Genomic DNA, 15144 nt, shown 5'->3' on the forward strand with positions numbered 1-15144 from the left:
TGCCCTCTCTGGGCCTCAGTTTCCCTATCTGCTACATGGGCCCACTGGCCCTGACCCCTTTCCTGCCTACCTAGAATGGCATTAAAGGCATAAAATGACTGATGAGAAGACCTCCCAAATGGGACGGATGTCAAAGATATAACAACCCTAGGCCAGGTGCCTTGGCTCACGCCTGTAATCCCAGCACTTTGGGAAGCTGGGGCAGGTGGATCACCTTAGGTCGGGAGTTCAAGACCAGCCTGGCCAACATGGTGAAACCCTGTCTCTACTAAAAATACAACAATTAGCCAGGCGTGGTGGCAGGCGTATGTAGTCCCAGCTACTCGGGAGGCTGAGGCAAGAGAATCGCTTGAACCCAAGAGGCAGAAGTTGCAGTGAGCCGAGATTGCACCACTGCACTGCAGCCTGGGCAACAAGAGTGAGACTCTGCCTCAAAAAAACAAATAGGCCGGGCGCGGTGGCTCATGCCTGTAATCCAGCACTCTGGGAGGCTGGGTCAGGTAGATCACCTTAGGTCAGGAGTTTGAGACCAGCCTGGCCAACACAGCGAAACCCTGTCTATACCAAAAATACAAAAATTAGCCAGGCATGGTGGCGGGCATATGTAGTCCCAGCTACTTGGGAGGCTGAGGCAGGAGAATCGCTTGAATGCAGGAGGCAGAAGTTGCAGTGAGCTGAGATCGCACCATTGCACTCCAGCCTGGGCAACAAGAGTGAGACTCTATCTCAAAAAACAAACAGGCTGGGCGTGATGGCTCATGCCTGTAATCCCAGCAGTTTGGGAGGCCAAAGCGGGTGGATCACCTGAGGTCAAGAGTTCGAGACCAGCTTGACCAACATGGCGAAACCCCGTCTCTACTAAAAATACAAAATTAGCCAGGCATGGTGGTGCGTGCCTGTAATCCCAGCTACTTGGGAGGCTGAGGCAGGAGAATCGCTTGAACCCGGAAGGCGGAGGTTGAGGTGAGCTGAGATCGTTCCATTGCACTCCAGCCTGGGCAACAAGAGTGAAACTCTGTCTCAAAACAAACAAACAAAAAACAACCCTATTCCTGACTGAGCACTTACTATGGGTCAAGCACCCAGCTAAGTATTGTAGGCATAACCTCATTTTGTCTTCATAACATGCCTATGTAGTTTATTCTCATCCCCATTTAACAGATGATGAAACAGAGGCTCAGAGGATATCAGCAGCAACTTCCCACAGCTGCACAGCTACACATAAAGCATCTCCTTTAATGACTAACATGAACATACCTGTCAAGCGTTAACTATCAGTATTAATGGAAACGACTACAGGGAATGGAAATGGTATAGCCATCATCTAAAAACCATCTCCCGGGTTGGAAACCCACCAGCATTTCCCTTCCTGGTTCTGTCTGGCTCAGGTGTACATGGACAGGAAAATTAATTTCCATGACCCAAGTAGGTGCTTAGTTAATGTTAGGTGAGCAGACAGAAGCCCTGAGTTCAAAGACTGGATGGGAACGGTGCAGGGAAGTGGGGCTGGGATTCTGGGGCCAAGAGAGTCATCTGAAAAGCACAGAGAACTCAGACTAACAGGCCTGATGACCGGTGAACAGCAGTTACTGTTGACTCAACCAGTCACCGTGCCACAGCCTTACACGCTTTTCCCACGTCATCCTGGCAACAGGCTTAGAAGGTGGGCATTGCCACCTCCAATAATCAGCTGAGGAATCTGCAGCCCAGAGAGGAAAGGGGCTTGCTCAAGGGAAGGTCAGATGTAAGTGGTGGCACAGGACTGGAACCCAGGCCAGCCAGACTCCTACTCCAGTGCTCCCAACTTCTGTGAGACCCCAGACCTTGGGAGGTTGCAGTCTGGGCTGGAACCTGGTATTCCCCCCAAGTCCCCAGTCCCTCGTACCAGTCAGGGTCTCCTTGGCCAGCAGCAGGGCCTGCCCCTCGGCTTCCAGCTGCTCCCGGCGGGCCTCAAGCTGGGCCAGCTGCCGTTGCACCTCAAACAGGCTGCCCTCCAGGGCTTCCTTCTCCAAGCTGCAGCACATACAGTCCCTAAGGCCCTGGGACTCAGCCTCCCTGGCCCCAGGAAACTGTGGATCTCAGGGAGTGGCCAGGCATGGGCCAAGTGCCAATCTACCTGCCTGGCCAGGCCCACACTCCCTGGGGAAGCCTGAGCCACAGCTAGGACGAGTCGGCAAGCCAGACTCCTTAGTAACTGCCCCTGGGGGCCCATGCCTGCGTGTGGCTGGTCATGGTGTGGCCCCAGGAGGACCCCCCAGGGCGGGTTGGGCAGAGCCCAAGGCCTTACCGCAGGCGTGTGGCCTCCTCTGACAGGGTCCTGCCTTCACGCTCCGCAGCCACCAGCTGCACAGCCAGGCCAGCGCGCTCCTTGGCTAGCGCCTCCTTCTCCCGGGCCGCTCGCTCCAGCGCCTCCACTTGCCGCTGGGCCTCCCGCCGGGCCTGTTCCAGCTCCTGCTCCCGCCCGCTCAGCTGCCGGGAGAGCTGGCCCCCACCCAGAGACTGAGCAGCACTCCCAGCATCCCCCAGCTTGTTCATCGTGCAGCACCCCAACTCTGGGCCTAACCCAGTCCTGGCAGAAGGCCTGGGTTCGAGCCCAGGGTCTGCCCTGATGTGCTACATGTACTTGGGCAAGTCATGACCTTCTCTAGATCTGCAATGCACGTGTGTACAAAAACGAGGGCCCAGCCAGGTACGGTGGCGCATGCCTATAATCCCAGCACTTTGGCAGGTGGATCACTTGAGGTCAAGAGTTCAAGACCAGCCTGGGCAACGTGGTGAAACCCTGTCTCTACTAAAAACACAAAAATTAGCTGGGCATGGTGGTGCACGCCTGTAGTCCCTGCTACTTGGGACGCTGAGGCAGGCAAACAGCTTAAACCCCGGAGGTGGAGGTTGCAGTGAGCCCAGATCGTGCCACTGCATTCCAGCCTGGGCAACAGAGCAAGACTCTGTCTGAAAAAACAAAAACAAAAACAAAAAAACAAAACAAAACAAAACAAAAAAAACGAGGGCCCTCACTCAGCTCTGGGAGTAACAGAACCCTTCTATTACTCTAAACTTGCAGAGAAGCTGAATATATAAACCAGACCCAAGTGCAGCTGCTCAGCAGGCCTCAAGGTGGAGACCTGCACCCTGCTTCCTGCACCCCCTACCCCATCCTCTAGAGGCCCCTCCCAGAAACCCAGGCGCTCCAGGATAGACCTTGCATGAAGGTCCCTGGATCCCTGAAACATTAAGGTCTCTTCCAGATGTGATGTTCCCAAAAGTCTAAGATTCCAATTCTAAAAAGTCTCCACCTATTATTAATCTGTATCATCATTATTATTATTATTATTAATATTATTGAGACGGAGTCTTGCTCTGTTGCCCAGGCTGGAGTGCAGTGGCATGATCTTGGCTCACTGCAACCTCTGCCTCCTGGGTTCAAGCGATTCTCCTGCCTCAGCCTCCCAAGTAGCTGGGACTACAGGCGCGTGCCACCACACCCAGCTAATTTTTTGTAGAGATAGGGTTTCACCGTGTTAGCCAGGATGGTCTTGATCTCCGGACCTCAGGTGATCCACCTGCCTCGGCCTCCCAAAGTGCTGGGATTATAGGCATGAGCCACTGCGCCCGGTTGGCCCCATGTTATAGATGGGGCAACTGAGGTATGGGAGGTTGGGCAGCTTGTCCAAGGTCCCCAGCTAGCAGAAGTGGGGCTGGATTTAACCCAGAAGCAGGCTCCAGTGCCTGTGACTTAACCCAGGACTGGATGCAGGGGGCTGGGAGCCTGGCCTGCCCCACATGCTCTCCACACCACCCCACACACAGCTTGGCCCACCTGCGCTAGCTGCTCCTGCAGCCGGCTGCGCTCATGGCGCAGCGTGGGGAGCTGCTGCTCCAATGCCTCCTGGGCCTGCTCCGCCACTCGTAGGGAGCCCTCCAGGCCCTGCCGCGCCACCTCCTGCTCCAACCGCAGCTCCTCTAGCCGTTCCTGCTCTTCCCGCGCCACTGTGGCCTCCTGCTCCGCCTGCCGCTGCCGGCCCTGCAGGGCGGACTTTTCTTTCTCCAGCTGGAGGCCAGGTAGGAGTGGGGCCTCGTGAGCAGGGCGTCCCTCTCAGGACCAGGACGCCTCCTCCACCCACCCACCAGCCACAATAGCCCAGGGGAGGCTCCCAGGGAATGAGGGACAGTGCCCTTGGGTGTATGGGACACTGGGGAGGGAGAGATGAGGAGGGCCCATGGAACTTCTGTGCTTTGATGCCTAGAGGGGATAGACAGACAGACAGAGAACCAGAGACAGAAAGGGAGGCAGGGGCCAAGACAGGTGCAGGGCCGGGCCCGGGGTGCCTCACTGAGTGGGGAAGATGGGTGGGCAAGGCAGGTGGGCCCGCAGGTGCACAGTGTACCTGGGCGACAAGGCGGTTCAGATCCAACTTGTCCTGAGCAAGGCTCTCGTTGAGGGCGCTCAGCTTGGACAGGGAGTCCTGCAGGGAGGCCTCCTCTGCCCTCAGCTTGGTCATGGAGAGCTCGAGCTCCACGCGGCCAGCCTCAGCCTGCAGGGTCAGGCCCCGAGAAATGAGGGAGGCAGAAAGGTCGGGAGGAGGTGAGGAGGCCCAAGAAGAGATCCAGAGAGATGGACCCTCGGAGACAGGGGAGGGGAGACAAGGAGGGGACACAGTGTGAGATGGAAAAAAAAAATCACCGCAGAAAGCCTGCTGCTTATGAGCTATTTAAAAGCCACAAACCACAGAGCTGTGCAAAAATAGCTCAAGCTGCAGGGCAGGGCCAGAGTTCAGGGGATCCCGAGTAGGGTCTAGGGATACCACTGCTCAGAGCCCAGACTGCAGCGGACAGGGCATGACCCCGCCAAGGACTCTCTGGGCTGTGGCCCCAACTCTCAGACCCCAGGACCTGAGTCTCAGGCACTGGATGACCCTGAACTATAGGCACTGCCCCCGGGAGCATCCAGAAGAGCAGGGATACGGCCATAAAGAGAGGTCAGTCCACTTATGGCTGGGACCAGAGGTCCAGACGTCTGTGGCCTGTGACAAAGATCAGCCTGTATCCAGAAGGAAGGGGTCAGTCTGTGACCAGGCTCAGAGGTCTGCCTGACACTGGGACCAGTCTGTGCCAGAGTGACAAGGCTTGGGGCTGGGGGTCAGAGGTAGGTTTGTGGTTGTGCAGCAGACAGGGACCCACCTTGGTCAGCGCCTCGGCCACCTCAGTCTTCTCGGCCTGCAGCATGTCCCGCTGCAGCGTGGCGCGGCTTAGCGCCTCCCTCACCTCCACCAGCTCCTTGGCCAGGACTGAGCGCTTCCCTTCCAGCTGCTCTAGTTGTCTATGGCTGCGGGACAAAGGGTGGGTGGGTGGCCCATGTCACTTTCCTGCCCCGAACCTCCTGTAGCCAGCAAGATGCTGGGCCGGGGACCAGGCCTGAGGCAGGAGTTTGGAGAGAAACAGCCTGAGCCACAGGGCAACCAAGCCCACTACCGCTTAGCTCCATGACCCTGGGCCTCCGTTTTCACATCTGCAAAATGAGGTAACACTTGCCTCGTGACATTGTTTGTTTTTGTGAGACACAGTCTTGCTCTGTCACACAGGCTGGAGTACAGTGGTGCGATCCTGGCTGACTGCAACCTCTGCCTCCCAGGTTCAAGCAATTCTCCTGCCTCAGCCTCCCTAGTAGCTGGGATTACAGGTGCTCACCACCACGCCTGACTAATTTTTGTAGTTTTAGTAGAGACGGGATTTCTCCACGTTGGTCAGGCTGGTCTCGAACTCCTGACCTCAGGCGATCTGCCTGCCTTGGCCTCCCAAAGTGCTGGGATTACAGGCGTGAGCCACCGTGCCCGGCCTGTTTTAAGGATACAAACTTCACATGTGCTTAAAATAGTGCCTGACACATCTCCCCAAGGACCTTCAGAAACAAGAATAACATGCTCCACCACAGTCTACTAAACATCATCATCGATCATGTCCCTGAGAGGTAAGCAGCGCAGTGGTGAAGAGGTTAACTCTGAAGGCGGAATGTCTGGGTTCAAATCCTGGCTCTTCTGCTAACTGTGTGACCTGGGGCAAGTGACCTGGCTTCTCTGTGCCTCAGTTTACCATCCACAAAATGGAGATAACAGCTTCTATGTCACAGAGTTATCATGGAGTTAAATGAGAGAACTGAATTGCTTAAAATGGTATCTGGCACTTAGTGAAATTAGTAAGGATATTATTATTATTCTAACTAAATTTTTAAAATACTACTACTAATATTACTACTGTTATTTTAATTATTCTTATTATTATCATCCAAGCTCTACCTTTTAGCTAGTTCTCTGACTCCAGGTAAGTGACGACACCTCCCTGAGCCCCAGTTTCCTGCAATGGGTCTGGTTAGAAAACCCGACATCAGAGGGGTCCAGACGGTAGGAGGCCCAGGACCCAGTGGGTGTCACCTAACCCCACGGGGGGCACTGTCAGGGGACCCGAGGCACATTTGAAGGGTCCTGGCAGGGAGGTGAGATGCTGCTCACCTGCGCTCAAGCTCCCGGCGCACCCGCGTGCCATCCTGCACTGCGTCCTCCTGCTCTTCCTCCAGCCGGTCCCGCTGGCGCCGCAGCTCCTCCCGGGCAGCCTGCAGCTTCTCCCGCTCCTGCCGCAGCTCCTCGGCCTGCTGCTGGGCCACCTGCAGGCTGTGGGCCAGGTTGCTCTTCTCCCTTCAGGACAAGGGGAGGTGGAGCAGAGGGGATGCTGGGGCTGCTCTCTGCAGGGAAGGTGGCTGGCTGCTCCTTTAGCCATGAGCTACATCCTCCAGTCTTCCAAGGCACCTGCCTCCAGGAAGCCTTCCCTGACCACCCCGTCCATGGCTGACTCATTTCACTCACACACTCCAGCAGAAGAACCTGGCTTTCCTTCTCTCCAGTCCGCCCACTTGGAGTGGATGCAGGTGCTGGCGTGATCTCCAAGCACCCTACCAGGTAGAAGAGGCCAAGCTAGGCTCCTGGGACACACGGCAATTGTGCCGCCAGCTCTGCTAAGCCATGTGACCAGGAAATGTCCCCTATAACACCCCATGCCCCTCAATTCTGGGAAGCCTGATAGAGCTGAGTCTGCAGATCCCACAGCTTCCTGCTACACAGGCACCTGGCGGCCACGGCAGGGGAGGGAGGAGAAGGGAACAACTGGGACCCCAAAGACTTGCCATGAGCTGCCACGTTCCCCACTGGCCATAGGTGCGAAAAAACTTCACGGCGTGATTTTGTCTTTTTTTTTTTTGAGACGGAGTCTCGCTCTGTCGCCCAGGCTGGAGTGCAGTGGCGCAATCTCCACTCACTGCAAGCTCCGCCTCCCGGGTTCGCGCCATTCTCCTGCCTCAGCCTCCCAAGTAGCTGGGAATACAGGCGCCCGCCACCACGTCCGGGTAATTTGTTGTATTTTTAGTAGAGATGGGGTTTCACTGTGTTAGCCAGGATGGTCTCAATCTTCTGACCTCGTGACCTGCCTGCCTTGGCCTCCCAAAGTGCTGGGATTACAGGCATGAGCCAATGCGCCCAGTAATTTTTTTTTTTTTTTAGACGGCGTCTCACTCTGTCGCCCAGGCTGGAGTGCCTTTCCAGGCATGGAAAGCTTGGGTTTACTCTCACATGGACCTGAATTCCAGTTCCCACCCTGCCACCCCCAGCCACACACGCTGTATGAGTCTGAGCCAGTCTCTCAAGCTTACAACAACAGAGTTCCGAATTGCATGAGTTTGACAGGAAGACTAAATCACAGAGTACATATAAAACACTCGGCCAAGAGCCTGGCACACAGTAGGTGTGCAGGAAACGTTTGCTATCTCACTGCCAGGCAACACAATGGGAAGGAAAACCAGTGCCCTAAATGAATTAGGATGGGCAGATGAGGCTGTGAGAAGGCGCTGTCTTTTTATTCCTATTTTTCAAACTTTTCATTAGATGGTTACATTTATGAAGAGAAAAACCAAACAACAAAATATCAAAAACAACCTGGCAGCTAAGAAGTGGATAATTTCTTGTCTTAAAAATCTTCAGGGTGCCTGGCGTGATGGCTCACACCTATAATCCCAGTACTTTGGGAGGCCGAGACGGGCTCAGGAGTTAGAGATCAGCCTGGGCAACATGGCGAAACCCTATCTCTACAAAAAACAGAAAAATTAGGCAGGCGTGGTGGTGTGTGCCTGTAGTCCCAGCTACTTAGGAGGCTGAGGTGGGAGGATCACTTAAGCCTAGGAGGTGGAGGTTGCAGTGAACTGAGATCGCACCACTGCACTCCAGACTGGGTGACATAACAAGACCCTGTCTCAAATTAAGAGAAAAAAAAAATCTTCAAGGCTAGGCATGGTGGCTTATGCCTCTAATCCCAGCATTTTGGGAGGCCGAGGCAGGGGAATCACTTGAGGCCAGGAGTTTGAGACCATCCTGGGCAACACAGCAAGACCCCATCTCTAAAAAAAACTCCAAGAAATACAGTCCAAAATAGTGCTGGCAATAGAACTCTCTGAGATGACAGAAATGTTCTATGGCCATGTATGGTTGATGAGTGCTTGAAATGTGGCTAGGGCAACTAAAGAACTGAGTTTTTTCTTTTTTTTTTTTTGAGACGGAGTCTTGCTCTGTCGCTCAGGCTGGAGTGCAGTGGCGCCATCTCGGCTCGCTGCCAGCTCCGCCTCCCGGGTTCAGGCCATTCTCCTGCCTCAGTCTTCCAAGTAGCTGGGACTATAGGTGCCTGCCACCACGCCCAGCTAATTTACTTTTTGTATTTTTAGTAGAGACGGGGTTTCACTGTGTTAGCCAGGATGGTCTCAATCTCCTGACCTCATGATCCGCCCGCCTTGGCCTTCCAAAGTGCTGAGATTACAGGTGTGAGCCACCAGGCCCAGCATTATTATTATTATTTTTTTTTTTGAGATGGAGTCTCGCTCTATCTCCCAGCCTGGAGTGCAGTGGCACGATCCTGGCTCATTGCAACCTCTGCCTCCGGGGTTCAAGTGATTCTCCCACCTCAGCCTCCTGAATAGCTGGGATTACAGGAGCATGCCACCATGCCTGGTTAATTTTTGTATTTTTAGTAGAAACAGGGTTTCACCATGTTGGCCAGGAAGCTGGGTGTGAGCCACCACACCCAGCCTGAATTTTCACTTTTTAAAAATTTTAATTAAATTTTAATAGAGCCAGGCACAGTGGCTTATGCCTGTAATCCCAGCAATTTGGGAGGCTGAGGTGGGAGGAGTGATTGAAGCTAGGAGTTCAAGACCAGCATGGGCAACATAGTGAGACCCCCATCTCTACAAAAAATTTAGAAATGTTGGCGGCTTGTCTACTATCCTCGAGGCTGAGATCAGAGTTGCCCAGGAACCCAGAGAGGTGAGGGCTCAGAGGGTGATGAGGGCACAGAGGAAGGGAGTGGAAACCTAACTCTCAGGCTTCGGTCCCATATCCTTCCCCAGGCCAGGCCCAGGCCCCCAACTAGGAGCAGTTGGGAGGTAGAGGTGGGAGGATCGCTTGAGTCTGGGAGTTCCAGGCTACAGTGAGCTGTGATGGACCAATTGTGCCCCAGCCTGGGAAACAGAGCAAGAGTGTGACTCAAAGCAAAGCAAAGCAAAACAAAACAAAACAAAACAAAACAGAATACTAAAAAATAAATGTTGGCCGGGCGCGGTGGCTCATGCCTGTAATCCCAGCACTTTGGGAGATGGACGCGGGTAGAACATGAGGTCAGGAGTTCAAGATCAGCCTGGCCAAGATGGTGAAACCCCGTCTCTACTAAAAATACAAAAAAAATTAGCCGGGCGTGGTGGTGGGCACCTATAATCCCAGCTACTTCAGAGGCTGAGGTGAGAATTGCTTAAACCCGGGAGGAGGAGGATGCAATGAGCCAAGATCGCGCCACTGCACTCCAGCCTGGGCCACACAGTGAAACTCCGTCTCAAAAAAAAAAAAAAAAATTAGCCCGGGGTGGTGGCAGGGGCCTGTAGTCCCAGATACTCGGGAGGCTGAGGCAGGAGAATGGCGTGAACCCAGGAGGCGGAGCTTGCAGTGAGCCGAGATGGCGCCACTGCACTCCAGCCTGGGCGACAGGGTGAGACTCCATTTTAAAAATAAATAAATAAATAAACGTTAATAGGCACATGCAGCTAGTGGCGACCATATTAGTGCAGAGCCATACGCATAAGGCTTGACTGGTGTTATGCCCAGACGGTGACTTATTCTTCAGTACCCCCCAGCTCAGACCTCCCCGGCACCTGCTCAGGAGCTCGTTGGCGCTCCGCAGCCGCTGCACCTCGCGCTGGGCGTCCTCGTGGGCCTGCATGGCGCCGTCGGTCTTGTCCCGCAGGCGCTGCAGCTGTTCCTCTAGGGCCCGCCGCTCGCTCTCGCTGTCGCTAAGCTGCTTCCGCAGGGTGCCCAGTAGGTCCTGGCTTGCCTCATAGCGCCCACGCATGTCCTGGGGTGTGGGGGGTCACAGAGTCTGGGGGGGCCTGAGAGGCCTCCAGAGCCACCTACTCTCTTCTGGTTCCAGGGATACACACTAGCCTACGCTAGGCGGGGTCCAGGGCCTGGACCTGGCCTGGGGCAGGATAGGGGCCTAGGCCTGAGAGCCAGGCTTCCGCTCCCCTCCTATGTGCCCTCACCACCCTCTGAGCCCTCACCTCCCTGGGGTCCCGGACAACTCCTATCAAAGTCCCCTGGATGCCAGACAAACCCCCAGGCACACCCGTCTCCTGGGTTCTGATCCCACCCCCAGGGCTCCCAGGCTCCTCCCCCTTGCATCCTGGTTCCACTCTCAGACTCCTCCCTACCCTGGCTCTGCCCCTAGTTCCCAAACTCTGATTCCCCTTGCTAGACCTTTTCCCAGGGTCCTGGCTCTGTATGACCAGGGACCTGTCTCCCTCTCTACCAGGACCCTAACACTGCTGCAACCTCCTCCCTCCACCAGCTGCCCAAGCGCCCACCCCCAGCTACCCAAGCACCCCCACTTCTGGGCTCGGCTTCACCGCAGAGCTCTCGGCCACCTCCTTGGGGGTCCTGACACCCTCAGACACTATTTCTCAGGGCTCTGGCTGCACCCCAGGGCGCTCAGACTCCTCCCTCGGACCCTGGCCCCGGACCCACCCCCGCCCCCGCCCCCACCCAGAGGGCGCGAGCCCCTCCCCCAGGCCTCTGGCTGCGCCCAGAACGTCCAAGCCCCTTCCTACCTGGACCTGCAGCTGGCGCTTGTGCAGGGCGGAGTGGATCAGGGCGAGCGTGGAGGAGTCTGAGCAGGCCGGGGAGGGGCCTCGGCGGGGTGAACGGCCTCGGCCAGGCGAGGAGCGCCGCGGTGGGGACGGGGTCCGCTGGCCCGAGAGCCCCCGCAGGCTGCCATTGGAAGCATCCGCGGTGCGCTCAGAGCCGCTCAGCTGGACGCCGCTCTCAGAGTCTGACAAGACGGCCTGAGGGTGGGGGAGGGAGGCAGAAGGAGGCTGCTGAGTTAGGAACCGCGGGGTTAGCTGGGCAAAGACGCCCAGGCGAGGCTGGGGGCTGCCTCATTCCAAATGCTGCCTCTTACAAGAAGCCTTCCTGATTTCACCTCCTCCACTAGCTCAGTCCTCGGCTCGCCGCTGAGGCCTCCCATTTATTGGGAAGACATCATTTGGCCTTGCTCACAGGTGGGCTCCCAAAGGGCCGTGCCTCCCCTCTGAGACTGGGGGCTTCCCAGGGCAGAGGCTGGGTGAGCTAGCAGGGGTGCTGAGCAGCTACAGCCTGGGTCCCAGGCCCCCACCCATTTGCAGTTCAGTCCCAGGTCACCGAAAGACGTGGCGGGGGAGCCTGGGACTGCCTGGCAGGGCGCTGTCTTCCCGCCTCTCTGGGCTCACACCTGTGCCAGGTCCCTTAGGGTCTGCTGTAGCCCCTCTCCATCCTCTGTCTCCAGGGCCGCCTGCTCCTGTAGCCGCAGGGATTCCTGGAGTGCGGTGAGGGAGACAAAGGGTGGTCGGGGTTCTGTCTTATCTGAAACCTCCCCTTTCCCTCCCTACCTGGCCCACCACTGACCAGGTGGCCTCTGAAGCCATGTCCATAGGCCAGCCACCTGGTAGACCCCACAGCAGGCCCGAGGCCCTCACTGAACAGACCAGGCCCAGAGAAGAGCTATGTCCTGCCCCAGGTCACACAGTCGATTGGAGGAGAGCCGGACCTAGAACCCAGGCCAGGCCCCACACAGAGGGGTGACCAAACCAGGCTGTACCCTGGGGGAGTGAGTGTCCCACTGGTGGGGGTGGGGGGCAGCTAGGTTGCCAGAGGCAGCATCTGGACCTGGAGAGCACGGACGTGAGTTCAAGTCCCGACTCTCCCGCTTACTGGCTCTGAGACTGGACAAGCATTTCCCCTCTTGGGCCTCAGTTTCCCCATCTGTGTCATGAGGATTATGCTACAGGGCTGCTGGGAGGAAGAAATGGGATGGAGGTGAGTGTGCTTCCCACAAAGCCTGCACACCTGTGAGGGCTGAACCTGAGTGTGAGTGGGATGCTGGGGGTGGCCCAGGCAGCCCAGCCCTAAGCCTGTGTCCATGGATCTGGCCGGTACCCCATCCCACCCTGCCCCATCTCAGGGGCACCTGCAGCTCACCAGGGCCTCAAGCTTCTCAGTGAGGTCCTTGTTGACCTGATCCTTCTCCAGATTCTGCTTCTGAAGACGCTCCACTGCCAGGGCCAACTCTGTCACTCTGGAGTTGGGGGAGCAACAGAGGTGAATAGGGGACCACCCCAGCCTCTCAAATCCACTAGCTCTGTGTCCACCATGCTTCTCCAAACCTGAGGCAGGGACCATAACATCCACCTCCCTGGCTGTGTGACCTCAGACAAGTCCCAGCTCCTCTCCAGACCTCACATTTCTCATCTGTGAAATGGGAATGAGGTTCCCACCAGCTTTATCTCATGGGAAAGCAGTTGAGGACTTGTCCAGGTGGCAGGAGTAAGGGGCACAAGTTCTTTTTTTTTTTTTTTTTTTTTTTTTTTGAGACAGAGTTTCGCTCTGTCATCCAGGCCGGAACACAGAGATGTGATCTTGGCTCACTGCAACCTCCACATCCTGGGTTCAAGCGATTCTCCTGTCTCAGCCTCCCTCGTAGCTGGGATTACAGGCACGTGCCACCACGCCCAGCTAATTTTTGTATTTTTAGTAGAGACAGGGTTTTGCCTGTCGGACAGGCTGGTCTTGAGCTCCTGACCTCAGGTAATCCCCCACCTTGGCCTCCCAAAGTGCTGGGATTACAGGTGTGAGCCACCGCACCCGGCCACAAGTTCTGTCATAGGAGGCTAAGCTGTTTATGATAAACACTGGGCAAGTGCCTTCGGAACCTCAGTGCATGGGAAGACTGGCTGAGCTCACAAAGGAAGGCCCTGCTCCTAGTGAACAGATGCTCCCTTCTCCCCAACTCTCCAGTTTTACCTTCTGCAGGGACGCCTGCCTCGTGCAGCATCCACCAGGTACCCACCTGGCACTGAGGTCAGCCTTGTCCAGGTCGCTTTGCATCTGCTGCTGCGCCAGGTCCTTCTCACGGAGCAACTTGTCCCGCAGCTGCTCCTCCAGCTGGGCCTGCAGCAGGGCCTGTTTCTCCAGGGCTGCCTCGGCCCGGCTCTCTGCCAGCCGTAGGCCCGTGCTCAGTCCCAGGCCCGCCTCCTGGACAGCTCGTGATGTCCGGGCCAGCTCCCCTCCCAGCTGCAGCAGGTCCCTTCGGGAGAGAGCACAGGCTGGGGATGGATGGGGCTTGCTCCCAACTACAAATTAAAACTACGCTGGGGCAGGGCGTGGTGGCTCACACCTATAATCCCAGCACTTCAGGAGGCCAAGGCGGGCAGATCACGTGAGGTCAGGAGTTCGAGACCAGCCTGGCCAACATGGTGAAACCCTATCTCTACTAAAAATACAAAAAATTAGCCAGGCGTGGTGGCGCACTCCTGTAGTCCCAGCTGCTTGGGAGGCTGAGGTAGGAGAATTGCTTGAACCCAGGAAGTGGAGACTGCAGTAAGCTGAGATCATGACACTGCACTCCAGCCTGGGTGACACAGCAAGACTGTGTCTCAAAATAAATAAATAAATAAAATAAAAATAAAACTATACTAGGCTGGGTGCGGTGGCATGCACCTGCAGTCCCAGCTATGCGGGAAGCTGAGGCAGGATTGCTTGAGCCCAGGAGTTTGAGGCCAGCATGGGAAACATAGTGAGACTCCATCTCAAAAACTAAAGAGGAAGAAAAAAAAAACCCTACACTGGGATGCCATTTGTCCACTCTCAGATTGGGGGAAAAAAAAAAGGGATACATAATACACAAGGAGGGGCTCTGGGGTAACAGGCCCTCCCCTACACAGCTGGTGGGAGGGTGATACAACCATAACGGAAGGCACTGAGGGAGAGCTCTGAAAACTATGCATGCATAGGACCTTCCCCACCGGCTCCTCCTCTAAGAACGTATCCAACGATATACCCCAGCACAGAGGAGATGGCTTGTGGACAAGGAGGTTCACTGCAGCATTGCTCGTGTAAGAAATCCTGGTGACAACCTAAATGTCTATCAAAAGGGGACTGCTACTAAGTACATGATGGTACATCCATTCTGTGGAACACTCTGTGGCCAAGAAAAACCAGTGGAAGGCCGGGCTTGGTGGCTCATGCCTGTAATCCCAGCACTTTGGGAGGCCGAGGCGGGCGGATCACGAGGTCAGGAGATCGAGACCATCCTGGCTATCACGGTGAAACCCCGTCTCTATTAAGAATACAAAAACAAAATTAGCCAGGTGAGGTGGCAGGCGCCTGTAGTCCCAGCTACTCGGGAGGCTGAGGCAGGAGAATGGCGTGAACCCGGGAGGCGGAGCTTGCAGTGAGCCGAGATTGGGCCACTGCACTCCAGCCTGGGCGACAGAGTGAGACTACGTCTCAAAACAAAACAAAACAAAACAAAAAAACCGGTGGAGAAGTTCTTCCTGGCCTGACACAGAACCACCTCCCAGTTATAACTAGTAGGTGAGGAAAGCATCTTCAAGAACTGTGAAGATGAAATTTTACCAGGCGTATATGCAAAAAAGTGTGCATGTGTCTGTGTGTCTCTGTGTGTGTGTGTGATCTGCTTTATTTGATTATGTAAGATAACCCTGGAAGGTCACTTAAGAAACTGATAGGCCAG

At 55.7% G+C, this 15144-nt stretch overlaps 1 protein-coding gene across 15 annotated transcripts in view; it reads right to left on the reverse strand.

Annotated features, from left to right (window-relative positions):
* CROCC (ciliary rootlet coiled-coil, rootletin) overlaps positions 1–15144 on the reverse strand; it is a 59478-nt gene that overhangs the window by 22100 nt on the left and 22234 nt on the right. For all 15 annotated transcript variants that reach the window (XM_063594514.1, XM_063594511.1, XM_063594509.1 and 12 more), the window contains 11 exons: positions 13459–13695; positions 12591–12687; positions 11845–11928; positions 11186–11419; positions 10235–10434; positions 6507–6689; positions 5182–5326; positions 4389–4535; positions 3821–4051; positions 2288–2481; positions 1886–2013 (listed from right to left, as the gene is read on the reverse strand). In XM_063594514.1, coding sequence (XP_063450584.1) covers positions 1886–2013; positions 2288–2481; positions 3821–4051; positions 4389–4535; positions 5182–5326; positions 6507–6689; positions 10235–10434; positions 11186–11419; positions 11845–11928; positions 12591–12687; positions 13459–13695 — 1880 coding nt within the window. The remainder of the gene's footprint in view (positions 1–1885; positions 2014–2287; positions 2482–3820; positions 4052–4388; positions 4536–5181; positions 5327–6506; positions 6690–10234; positions 10435–11185; positions 11420–11844; positions 11929–12590; positions 12688–13458; positions 13696–15144) is intronic.

Source organism: Pan paniscus, chromosome 1 (assembly GCF_029289425.2).
Source record: "Pan paniscus chromosome 1, NHGRI_mPanPan1-v2.0_pri, whole genome shotgun sequence".
Taxonomy (NCBI): domain Eukaryota; kingdom Metazoa; phylum Chordata; class Mammalia; order Primates; family Hominidae; genus Pan; species Pan paniscus.